Below are 12,946 nucleotides of genomic sequence, written 5' to 3' on the forward strand. Positions count from 1 at the left end.
CACTTTCCACAGACAAGCAGCGGCAAGACGAATGCAGTCTGATGCATCCTCCCTCCCTCTGCATTCTGCTTGCCATTGCTTATCTTGGTAAAGTGCTTCAAGCCTAAGCTGCACTTATGAATCAGCCATCTCCTCCAAAATTGTTGCCAGATCGGTTGCAGCAGGAGGGGGGGGCAGATCAGACCCCATAACTAGGGTCAGAAAGCACTTAGCAACATGGGACAAAGTGCTACATGTACAGGACTGTAACAAAAGAAAAAAGTTATAATGATAGATCTTCTTTAAGGCTAGGTTCACATCTGTGTGGGTGGTGTCACTGTGGGAATTGCACAAATTTCAACAGCTGCAACCACCCATCATTAATCGTAATGACATGCTGCCCACACTGTTCCTGTGTGGGCTGCGATTTCCAAAGTAGTTCAGGGACTTCTTTCCTGTGTGTCAGGATGCATGGTAGCCCAAATGAGTGGACTCTTGTGCCCACACAAGCCGCAGCCCGCACAGTCGCATAAATATGAACCTAGCCTAAAGTAAACATGATCACTATAATTTCAAATATAGCATATACATATATATATACATATATATATATATAAAAATAAAATCAAAAGTAATTTTTTTATATTTTTAAATCTAAAACTTTCATAAAAATCTAAATTTCATTACTCCTACAGTGGAGGTCCGTGTGTAGGCACCTCCTGTTCTAGGTTGCCAACACTGTGTTTCTGTTTTTTCCCAAAGCCTTTTTTTGTTTTTCTTCTGGGAAACATTGAGAAAAAAGTGTGGAATTTGTTCTTTTAAAATAATGTATATATGACATGCTATTCAAACTATATAGCATGAATACATTAATAAATGATTTCTGAGACTTTATGTAAAGTCTGAAATTATTGCAAATTCTCTCAGCTGAAGACAAGCAAATCCTGGAATGCAATTCAAGTAACACTGTACTTCTCAATGCAGTTCTCAAACAAGAGAAATATGCATTTCTGCCACTAGGGGGCACATCAGGGGAAAGGCTCCAGTTTAGTTTGCTTGTGGGATCCATCTTGTACCTTCTACAGTTGGGTGATTGTTGGGATACAGTAGATGATAGTTTCTGTCCTCTCAAGCCTTAATGAACAGGCAAGAAGGTAAATTTGTCTGACAAATTAGTTTATCTTTATAACGTTTGAATGATTCCTATGAATGTTCTGCATCATCACAGCACAATGTTTACTTAATTCTGGTCAGTAAATTGTTTTTTCTTTTCATCCTCTCAGTAAATTGGAGAGATCAACATCTAGAGTTTGGAAACATTTCCACAGTGCAATTTCTTCTGAGAGCAAAGCTGCAGTTTGCAAATATTGTGAGAAGAAATATTCTTTTCCAAATGCTACAAGAATGACAAAACACATCCTTGCATGACAGAAGTGCCCTAAAGACATTAAAAATACTTTATGGAATTAAATGATGAGGACCATAATGAAAGTACAAGTAGTTTTCCCCCCAGAGTTCTCATTCTAGAAACACTCTTTCTACTTCTTTTGGATCATTACAAATTTTATTTTACTAATTTATTGAATAAGCTGTACTTTTATTTCAAGAATAATACCTTTTCACTTTCCCAGCATAAAAAAATGATTTTCAATTTGTAAAACTACTCCAGACTGAATTTTATTTAATTTTTCCGAAAATTTCCATTGTTTCCAGGAAAAAAACAGGGAAAAACGTTCTTTTCCCATGACTTTTAACATTTCCAGAAATTTTACATGTGCAGCCGCACCACCCACACAGAGAAATGCGAACCCACGGGCAGGTGCTATTAGTTCTAATGGCATGCCACCCGCAATGGAAAACGCAACCGTATTGGGAACCGAGGTTCCCGTGCGGGCTGCGTTTTCCAAAGAAGTGCAGGGACTTCTTCCCTGCGTGGCACGGGCATGGGAGTCCATTCAAATGAATGGGCTCTCGTGCCCGTGCAAAACGCGGCCCGCAGGCCGCATAAATATGAACCGGGTCTTAATCAACAATGTAGACACCGTTTCCTCTCCGTTATTGTGAATGCCAGCTGGGAATGGGCTGGAAATTTCCATATCAGCAGATCTGCTTTCCAGTCTCTGTTGTTCTGGAAAGGAGAACTGGTCAAAAATGAACATACAGAGTGTAAATAATACAATTTCACTTTGTGTGCTTTATATGTTTGCATAGCTCAACACTATTTATTGTATGAACGTGGCTCACAAGCTGAAGGTTGGGTCCCCTCCTGCACACGTACGTGTCTGAAATAGTCACATTTGTAAACACCCCAGTAAGCAGTGCCTGCATTAGAAGTGAACCCCGGTGTCATTTCACATGTGTTGAACAGCAGCTTTTTCTGTGAACTATAAAACCACGAGGCTTCAAGGAGAATGTATTGAAAATGAACCTGTGCTTTGTCCATGCAGTACATGGTAACAGCTTTTCTCCAACCCTGGCAGCACATACTTGTCTTTCTTTCACTGCATTCAGCTGCTAGCAATAAAGGCTTAACTATTCGCCAAAGTTGTATCTTAACCTATCTATACACTGCTCGAATTTCCACAGATTCCTGCCAAATCGCCGAAAGTTCACTCCGTGGGAGGCCCTGTTGGCCCACAGGGCTGAACAAGAGACGAGATGTGTATGGCCATCTGTACACAGGGCTGTGGACTTCCTGTCTGACGAGAATCATGAAGAGCTCGCTCACACCATACGTGCAGAAAAACTGACACGCAGATTTCAATTGCAGTGACATCAGTTTTCATGCGAGCTGCAATGAGTTTTATACATGTTGCAGAAAAAATCTGCACGTGATACTAGTGTTCTGGTGTGAACAGGGCACATAGAGAACAATTGATTTTGTTGTGCCCTTGAAGAACGCATGCAGATAAACTGACATTGCTGCACCATGATGTGAACAAGCCCTTACAGGGAGTCGCATGCTCCTCCATACCTGGAAGTACTGAGTGTATACTTAAGCTGATGGTGTTAAAGGGAACTGCAGGGACTGAGCATACACATTATGGTCGAGGGGGGGGGGGGTTAAACCAAACCTATTGATTTGTCATGAATGGGGAGAACACAGATTTGCTTTAAAATTTGTATTTCCTTAGATAAACTACTTTTCATAAAACATCTTTGGATAAAGCTGGCCATACACACATAGATTCCTCTTGTTCATCCTGTGAGCAAAGTGAAATAAATCCAATAGATTCCTTTATCCACACTAATCAGTGTGGATGGAGGAATCCCACCTGCTACTTGTGCTGGCTGTCGAATACTTGAACAGCTACTGCAGCTGAATGGTTGCAGTGACTGTTCGGCTGACAAAATCCATCCTCAGATCAAAGTATGACAAGCCGGGTAGTGCCAGCTGGGCCTTCTATGGATCATTTTTTGGCCACTTCAGTAAAAAACGGATGAAATTTGATCCATGTAAGATGAAATATTATGCACTCCAAACTTCGCTCCTCTTCTGTATTTAATCAGTGTCAGCAAAGTGACCGTCTCCCCTGAAAACCAACCTTTTTTGACATGTTTTACCACTCCTGGCTTGCTCACAAGGGAAATCCACTGATCCATGTATTTTGTGGTTCAGAGTATTGAAGTATATGCCCGGGTTCACATATGTGCGCTGCGGTATATCGCATGTGATTCGCACAGGAACCACACCGCATTCCTGTGCAAATCACATGCGATTTGCGTGCGGTGCGATTGGAGCCATACATTTTGTATGGCTCTGATCGCACTGCACCAAAAAAGTGCAGGACCCTTTTTTGGGTCCGCACTAGAAATCGGATCGCATAGGTATTCACACCTATGAGATCCGATTCTGCACATCGCACCGTGTTTTGCGGACCGCTTTCGGGGTGTTGTTAATTTAACATACACACCCGCAGCAGTTCGCATGAACGGGGTGCGATTCTGATGCGGTGCGGAATTTGCACTGAAAACGCTGCGATTTCTACACCGCATCAGTGTGAACCAGGGCTAAGGGTCAGCATGACAGCCAGGTAGTTATCATTTTAAGGATACGAAGTCAGCAACGGCAGCCGCCACATTTCTTTCTAGAACAGTTTTCCTTAAATACAAAAAATAATATTGTGATTCCCATTTTAGACTGGGATGGAAGGATTTCAGCTACAGCCATATTGCTATTGCCATAGTAAATGTTTCCAGCCAGATTTCCATCCCTTGAGGAACTATTCAATGCATTTCCCCTCTGATACTGTTTGTCCTAACCCAGCTGCATTTTGTGAGAATATAAAAAGAAGCTTATAAAAAAAATTGTATTTCTGCAGATGATGGGAAAAAATGTCTAGTCTGCTGTCACTGATGGTAAAAGTAACCTTGATATTGTTTGGTGGGCTTCTGGTATAAGAAAACCAGCTACCCGTGTGAGATATTTTCCGTCTACTTGCAGTTAGTTTGAATCCTTTACAGTAATGTTGGGTGAATCGCTCCGTCTGTCCTTTTCTTGTGATGACTTTTATCAGTTTCAGTAACCTTATCAGAATAAAAATTTTATTTTACACCATCACCCCACATATATACAGTTCTGATATGCAGGGGATAAGGAGTGGAGAGTCAGCTGGAGGTGTATTGGGTTTACTTGCTGGCTTAAAGATTCTGATTGACGTGGTTGGGTTGGTGACATGTAAGCCACAACAAATATATAATGTGGAAATTACGCATTTAGACATCTAACAGTATTTATTTAATAAAACCAGATCTGATTGAGTGCATTCATTGTCAGAATAATTAGTATTTGGTGATTTTTTTTGCCTCATTCTTTACTAAATATATGTTCTTTCTGTCTTTTAGAAAATGCTTATGAAACAACAGGACCGCCTAGAGGAGCGGGAACAAGACATTGAAGACCAACTGTACAAACTGGAATCTGACAAGAGACTAGTGGAGGTCAGTACAAGAGGCAGCCATTTTAACTCTGCAGTCTGTCAGTTCTTAGGATCATAATTATTTCTTTAAGTGATGAATGCAAAGTATACTTGTTACATTTTTGACATGCACTAACTCAAGATTTGTCTCGTAAAATTTCAAAGTGAACTTATTGGGTCCTAAAATGTGTCTAAATTAATAATGCTAAAGCAGAACTAAACAATGGATTTAACGGTTTCCCAAAACAGTTCCATTCAAGGCATGCTGTAAAAGGTAACTCTCTCATTTGATTGTGATCTCCACCAATTTGTCAGACCATCAAATGGCTGGTGTCATAACTGATGGCAGCTTCCTTGGCTGTAACCCCCGGTTCACATCTATTCGGCCGTGTGGGCCGCGTTTTGCACGGACACGAGAGCCCATTCATTTGAATGGACTCACGTGCCTGTGACACGCAGGGAAAGACGTCTCTGCACTTCTTCCGAAAACACAGCCCGCACGCGAACCTTGGTTCCTAGTACGGTTGTGTTTTCCAGTGCAGGCAGCGTTCCATTAGAATTAATGGCACCCGCCCGCGGGTCCACATTTCTCTGTACGGGTGGTGTGGCTGCACGGATTTTCATGTGAATCCTCAGTGGCACCACCCGCACAGATGTGAGCCTAGCATAAAGGAGAGGAGAGTTTAGTTCTGCTGTAAGTAGCTAAATACACAATGGAACTAAGTTTACAGGAACTGGTTTTAAAGAAGGAACTGGTTTACCTGCCAAATAATTTATAATTCCGTGCACCCAGTCTTGTGATCTACTGTCAGCCAGCACAGCCAGATCCTCGAACTCCACTGCAGGAGTGGCACAGTATCATGGTCAAGGACACACCCCACGCTGTGATTAGACTGTGGAAGAGCAGAAGTACACCGATGAGAACTCAGCATGATCGACTTTTATGCAGTCCATACATGGGTCAAATTCCAAATGAATTTTCTTTATAAAACTGGAAATTTTGTGCGTTTTGTATTCCAATGGTGCCACCATTGATTTCAAAATTCAACCAACCAACCCTTCAATTTCTCCTCATGTTGCTTCAGAAAATAATTTTTGTGGCCAAGAATTTTCTTTTCTTTCCAGATCACAGCTATATATTTATTGCACGATTTGAAATTCGTTCATTTTTTAAAAAAATTTCCAACATGCCCGATCAATCAAATTCAATGGTCACACAAAAATCGTCCGTTTCTGTGACCCACTAATTTTAGATTTTAGAAAGAAAATTATTTTGGAATTCTACCCGTGTATGGCTGGCTTTACCCCTGGCTTGCTCTCTCTCAGCTATGCAAGAGATTTTAGAAGTCTAATAGCAAGACATGTACTTGCACCAGTTTTGTTTAAAAATATGTTTAAAGCTGAAGTGTGGAAAAACATTTTTGGGGCATTAACTAGGTACCAACAAGGTAGATCTAATAATGTGTGCCCCACAGGTGGCCGCTGCTTCTTTCTTGAAAAATGCTAAATACTTTTTCTCATCAGCAGTTAGAGCAGTCTTGTGATTTCTATCAGTGTCCAGCTGAGCACTGGTTAAAGCTTGTAGGAGGAGATTTCATTCTGCTATAAGAGGATATAGGACCCCTGACCATCTGTCTGGACAGCACTGATTGGCCTTGTGCTGACCACATGCACTCTCCCAAGAAAAAACCATCTCTAGCAATACACAATAAACTGAACATGTGCAGAGTGACTCCACACGATATGTCTGATTAGGAAATAAGAGGGGGACACTGGAAGAAGGGGAGGATCAGAGAAGTCAGGATCAAGCAGTGTTTTTGCACAATGCAAAGGATTAACCCCTTAGGTTCCACAGTGAGTATAACAAGCATGCTTTACTGCATATACAGACTGATTTTACTGTTGTGGGTTTAGTAATAGTATAGTAATACAAAACATCCCAATCGCATGTGATCATTTTTGCACCAAAAATGAAAAGGGTTTTCGTGATCTGAGTATGGACTCCTCTGCATATATTGCATAAAAATGCAAGTTGTCAATTTTATTTTATTATTATTCCTGTTACTGTTTTTATCTTCTGCATCATTTTGATCTTCTGTCACCTTCATCCATAATTGACAGTGGTTTCAGCATTAGCCTATTATCTCTTGGAACAGAAATGGGGAGTCAGCAAATGTGCTATGTAAATGAATGTGAATTGGGGAAAATGCAATTCATTTGAGCTGTCACTTTGAAGCTTGTCTTCTGATTAATGTCTGGAGAACTCCAACTTTGACCATACTTTCCATTACAGCCTCCAAAATCATTTATTGTAAGATTCTGGCCATTCTGTGTAGGCTTTGGCATGGGTGAGAAGTTGCATAGAGGGCAGTACTTTAGAAGCAGCTGTACTGTAAATTTACCCCCCCCCCCCCCGGACGGCCCATCCCATCTAGCTACGAATGCATCAGTATAAAAGAATATGACCTCCTTTTATGTAAGTTTTGTATGCTAGTGCTTAGTAGGGTCATTAAAAGCTATGAACTCACAAGTGCACCTTTATTTTAAAGTGTATCTAAAGCCACAAATCATTATTTGCTTTTGTTTTAGGGCCCATTCACACCTATGAGTTTTACCGCACAATAATGCATGTCCTGAGGTGTTCCATTGTTTTTAACGGTTCTACTTTACATTTGTGCAATGCTGTAATGTACCACATCAATGCATGACGTGCTGAAAGCAATACAAAAACACAGGAAAACACAAGGGTGCGAATCTGGCATTATATGTACCTGGTGATCCTGCCAGTAATTGAATCCCCAGAAGCTTTTTGTCATAGGTTCACAACATTCCCTAAGGGGCTCCCTAAGCAGGAGCAGCATTGTCACCTAGGATGCATGCTCCTTCTGTGGACTACAAGTTGACATGCTAACACAGCGCACCAGCACATACCAGCTATTGACAAGGCATGCCTTGAATGGGTGGGGGGCAAGGCATCTTGGAACATGTAATCCAAGATAACCTGGCCACTTCATTAGAAAGAGATGTGTACTGGCATTGTGGTCATAAGGAGCAAAACGTATGTGCACAGAGGTCAGAAGCCACATTTAAAGCGGAGCTCCACCCAAAAGGGGAAGTTTCGCTTTAAGCCTTTGTCCCCTACTCACCATTAAGGATTGACACCTTTGGGGGGGGTACGCGAATCTGACAGGTACCCGCTCCCACATCCATGCGATTGCCTAGGCGTTTGGAAGCATAAATCATCCTCCCCCCCCCCTCCCTGCCAGTAGTCTTCTGGGACACGTGACCGGTCCCAGAAGACTACGGGGCCATTCACAAAGCGCAGTGCTTCTTGCGCATGAGCAGTGAGCACCTGGCAGTGAAGCCACAAGCTGTCATAGCCGGGTGCCCACAATGAAAATGCTGGCGCCAGGGAGAGAAGACGGCCGGTGAAACCAGCGGTGGTGAGGACACTGCTGGACCGAGGGACAGGTAAGTGGCTGTATATTTAAACTCAGCAGCTACAGTTTTTGTAGCTGCTGACTTTTATTTATTTTTTTTTAGCTGGAACTCCGCTTTAGGATAATATAAGCAACACAACTTGTAGTGGTACAAAGTACCAGTAAAAATTTTTTAGAAGGATTTAGCTGTACTTTAACGTGTTGGAGTAAAATTAGAAATATCATATTTAGTACATCTCTGCAATGCATGCATATTTTCTCTGTTTTATCGATTTAAAGAGCCTGCAAGAACAGAATTGTATCTGCTGATATGCCAAAAATGCACACCCAATTTCCTGTTGTGGGCTGATGACAAACATCATATTGAGGGCTGAAGTTGCAAAAAGTGGAGTCAGTCCTGCCCAGTTGTTATTTGCTAAACTACCAGATCCCCCCCACTCTCCTCATATAGACAACATACAGAGTAATTGTCCTGTAGTCCAATATAAGAACTGGGAAGGAAATAACACAGGACGTGTTTACAGGACCACTCTGAATTTCAGATAAGATACGCCTATACTTTTTTTTTATCATTGAGTGGGACTGAGTAGGAGAACACCTAAGAAGAGATATTATAATCTCTGCGGTCCTCAGCTTTGTGATAGGCAAATGTTGGTTAGTAATATCCCCTGCTTTTCTATTTTAGTCTCAGAATAATGTGTAGTCATAAACCTCTCATTACAGCGGGTATAGAAAAGAATCGCCCCCCCCCCTTTAAAATAATCACATTTTGTTGCTTTTCAGCCTGAAATGAAGACAGATACAGTTTTTGTTTTATCCAGCAGTATTTAATCAGTGCACCTTATAACATCCAAGTGAAAGATATATCACCAACATGTTAGAAAAAATAAAAAACAAAATCAGCTGGGAGCTGGAAAAAGAATCACTCCCCTCCTAAAAATGACTTGTAAACTCAATTAGGTGTACCTAATCACTTTCTTATTTTTGTAAAATCACATGAAAACCCAAAAGAAAAAGGGTTAGCTCAGATAAAGAAATACATATTTACAATTCATTTCAGATTTAGGTGCTATTATTATTTAAAGAACCTCCTTTAAAGTGGACAAAATTTAAGTCGTCCATGACTGATATTTTATTTTTGGTAGATGAAGGAGAGTTATGCTACTAGTTTATGGGTGAGATCTTCTGTGTTTGAATTTCCGGTTCTGCACACCTGTGGTGACCATAATCCTTCAAGTCCCTCTGGTGGTTTTTTTTTTTTATTATGGAATGCAACAGGAGATGCTAGAATTCTCAAAGGTGGGTGGAAACACCCAAATTTTCTTGGTGGATGGGAACGATGGGAAATATGGCAGGGAGATCCTAATGTTGGTGTCCAAGAAATGTAAGAATCCAGGGGTTGACTTGGGCCCCAAGCTTAGCCTATAACTTAAGTATCACTTTTGGGTAGAGTGGCCCTTTCATTTTGTGGTTGTTTGATAGTTGTGGTTGTTGGATGGTTGTTGGCTAGACTATACATTTCAAGCTCAGTGTTGGTGTCCAAGAAATATAAGAATCCAGGGGTTGACTTGGTTCATCAGACTCTACCTATGATTTTAGTCCTCATGCACACAGGACAAACACCCTCCTAGAAGTCGTCTTCCTGGCAGCAGCGATTTGCAGAAAAAATGCCTGATGCTTGTAAAAGATTTTAACGCTTTTTTCAAGTGTTTAGGCGCGTTTACAAGCATCAAGCGCTTGGGAGTTAACTCGTTTAATCGGCCAGAATAATAATTTATTCTGGCCATTGAAATAAATTAACGCTCAAGCTCTAAATGCATCTAAAGTTAACATGCGATTAGACGCATATACACGCATCAATCATTTTTTCTGCCAAAACACTGCTGCTGAAGGAACTGGCCCAGCTTTTTTTTTTTGTGCCTGTAAACGCTCATGGACACATAGGATAATATGGAGGGCCGTTTATAAGCAGTAAAAAAAAATGCATGGCGCCCCTAAAAGTGGCTGCAAAAATGCCCTGTGTGCATGAGGCCTTAGTATTACTTAGGGGTGGACTGTGGACTGAGCCTTTCATTTTGTTGTGGATGAATGGTTTTTGGGCAGACCATACATTTCAGCATCAGTGTTGGTGTCCAAGAAATGTAAGAATTCAGGGGTTGGCTTGGCCCACCAAACTCTACCTATAACTTTAGTATCACGTTTGGGTGGACTGTGGACTGGGCCTTTCATTTTGTTGTGGATGAATGGTTTTTGGGCAGACCATACATTTCAGCCTCAGTGTTGGTGTCCATGAAATATAAGAATTCAGGGGCTGGCTTGGCCCACCAAACTCAACCCTTAACTTTAGTATCACGTTTGGGTGGACTGTGGACTGTGCCTTTCATTTTGTTGTGGATGAATGGTTTTTGGGCAGACCATACATTTCAGCCTCAGTGTTGGTGTCCATGAAATATAAGAATTCAGGGGTTGGCTTGGCCCACCAAACTCTACCTATAACTTTAGTATCACGTTTGGGTGGAATGTGGACTGGGCCTTTCATTTCCCTTCTCTTTAAAGATATGCTGCACTGGCAATTCTTGCCTGAGCACAACCACAGGACAGAACGTTTCATTACTGTCCCATGATAGATGATGCTCTTCACAGGAAATGTAAATGAAAGTGACCTGCTGTACAGGTTGCTGTCAGGTGTAAAATTTAGCACAATGCTACAGCTATTTCTGTGGCCCACAGGATCCCATGAGCTTTGTGGCAGCTGATTAAGCTTCATGGTTCAATAATTTAGCTTCTTATATCACCTCTATCTCCAGTCTTCTCATTGGACAGTGAATCAGCATAATCTCCTCTATTCCATACATAGGGCGCTAACTTGGGAGCAGCGATGTTAATCATGGAAGCAGTAGAGTGACCAGCAAGGGTATTGTGTATCACAAGAGTGACTAGACTTACAAATCCTTCGGCAGCGAAAGCAGTAAATACATATACTTTGCCTTACATTTAGCTGTTTGCCAGGAGTTTCACTTAAACTTACATGAAATACAAGTGCTGTGAGCAGCCATAAAAGAGCATTGGTAATTGTGGGTTTGCAAAGTATCACATTTGAAAATGGCCCGCATCACTTCCTTGTACTTCTCTGCTATACTAGGGGATAATGCATTTATCATCCTTGGTGTGTGTCTTTAATAGCATTTGAAGTTTGTGAACAATAATAATTGTGAAGATAGGATAACATTAGGCAACCGGTCCCCGTGGGTCCCCTGACTGCCATTGTATCAGCAGACTACATACCGCAAACTGCTGCACCATGTGCATTGTTCTACACATAGCATTCTTAAGACTGCTGAACCCCCTGCACTGTATGGTACATCCGTAACAACTGGATATTTCACCCCGCTCAACAAATTGGGACACTTTTTCTAGTGTTCCTTTTATTCAAGGCATATATATGATAGCTTTTGTAGGTAATTAGATACGTTCAGTGTCTTTCCTGGTTGAGAACCTTTGCAACTCGTGAGTTTGTAATTAAAAGGATTAGTTGGCAACCCTTCATATATATGGGCATCTCTGTGGTTAGCAGCATATTGCACACAGTGGATGGAGTTGGCGATTAAGGTGGAAAAGAGCCCAACTAAGCCCATGTCTAATGCTCAGTGAACTTGTGGTTTCTACTCAAAGGCTTTTATTATGTAACACTGTAAGTACAGGTCTGCATGGCTTCACAGGTCCATGGACCTTTTCTAAAACAAATATGTTATGTCTGTGCAATTAAATATTCAATTAAGCATTACAGACATACATAAAAAGGTCATAATGTAATGAAACAAGGGAATGTAGCCAACGTAGGTTTCAGCCAATGCAGCCATTCCACAAAATCGTGTAACTAGAAGAACAAAGCTCTTTTTATTATAACTGTCTCTGATCTATGATCAGCCTGCTCACTGCAGAGGCTAGGCTCACTATATTGTACACAGGGAATTTGCACACAACAGGTGTCATGCTGGCATGTGTGTGGATAAACTAGGCCTCATCCACACACACAGATGGCATGACAGACTGCAGTGTGTCACTCATCCCGTCTGTGTCTAAAGGACAGAGCGCTAATCTGGGTGACTGCCTCTTATGAGCACCAGCAAACTGGACAGAAATAATAATTCAGGCAAGCTATATTGCTTGCATTTTAATTTAAAAGAAAAGCTTCCAAACTGTTATCCCAAGAGTGGCTATGTATCTTAAATCAGCAAGCAATCATGCCTCATTGACTGCCAGTTTAGGAAGCAAGGGCTAAGTACTAGGATTTGTAAATAATAATCATTATGAAACATAGTATATCACTATCATGTAATCCCCAAAAACTAAACTCTCTTCTTTGTTCCCTTTTGGTCTGTTAAATGTATCAATAAAAGTGTTTTGGTATATTGGTTAATTAAATAATACAAATATATATGTATTGTGCTCCTAAAAGAAATCTTGTGAGCTGATAACTTCTTGCGCTCTTTGCCTCGACTGTTATCAGTTAGCCTTCTCAGTTCTGTCTGTGATCTACAGAACACTTCACCCATATGTTCTGGAAAAGAGATGAGGGTAAAGGTGTACCCCTGTTTTTGGGTGAAA

The 12,946-nt window shown here is 41.2% G+C and overlaps 1 protein-coding gene across 1 annotated transcript in view; it reads left to right on the top strand.

Annotated features, from left to right (window-relative positions):
- Nucleotides 1–12,946, top strand: part of TRIM8 (tripartite motif containing 8) — a 103,019-nt gene that overhangs the window by 82,276 nt on the left and 7,797 nt on the right. Inside the window, exon 2 of the mRNA XM_089683304.1 lies at nt 4,825–4,920. Within this exon, the coding sequence (XP_089539430.1) occupies nt 4,825–4,920 (96 nt within the window). The remainder of the gene's footprint in view (nt 1–4,824; nt 4,921–12,946) is intronic.

This window comes from Staurois parvus, unplaced genomic scaffold, assembly GCF_062004578.1.
Source record: "Staurois parvus isolate SC_StPar_1 unplaced genomic scaffold, SC_StPar_1.0 ptg000303l, whole genome shotgun sequence".
Lineage (NCBI taxonomy): Eukaryota > Metazoa > Chordata > Amphibia > Anura > Ranidae > Staurois > Staurois parvus.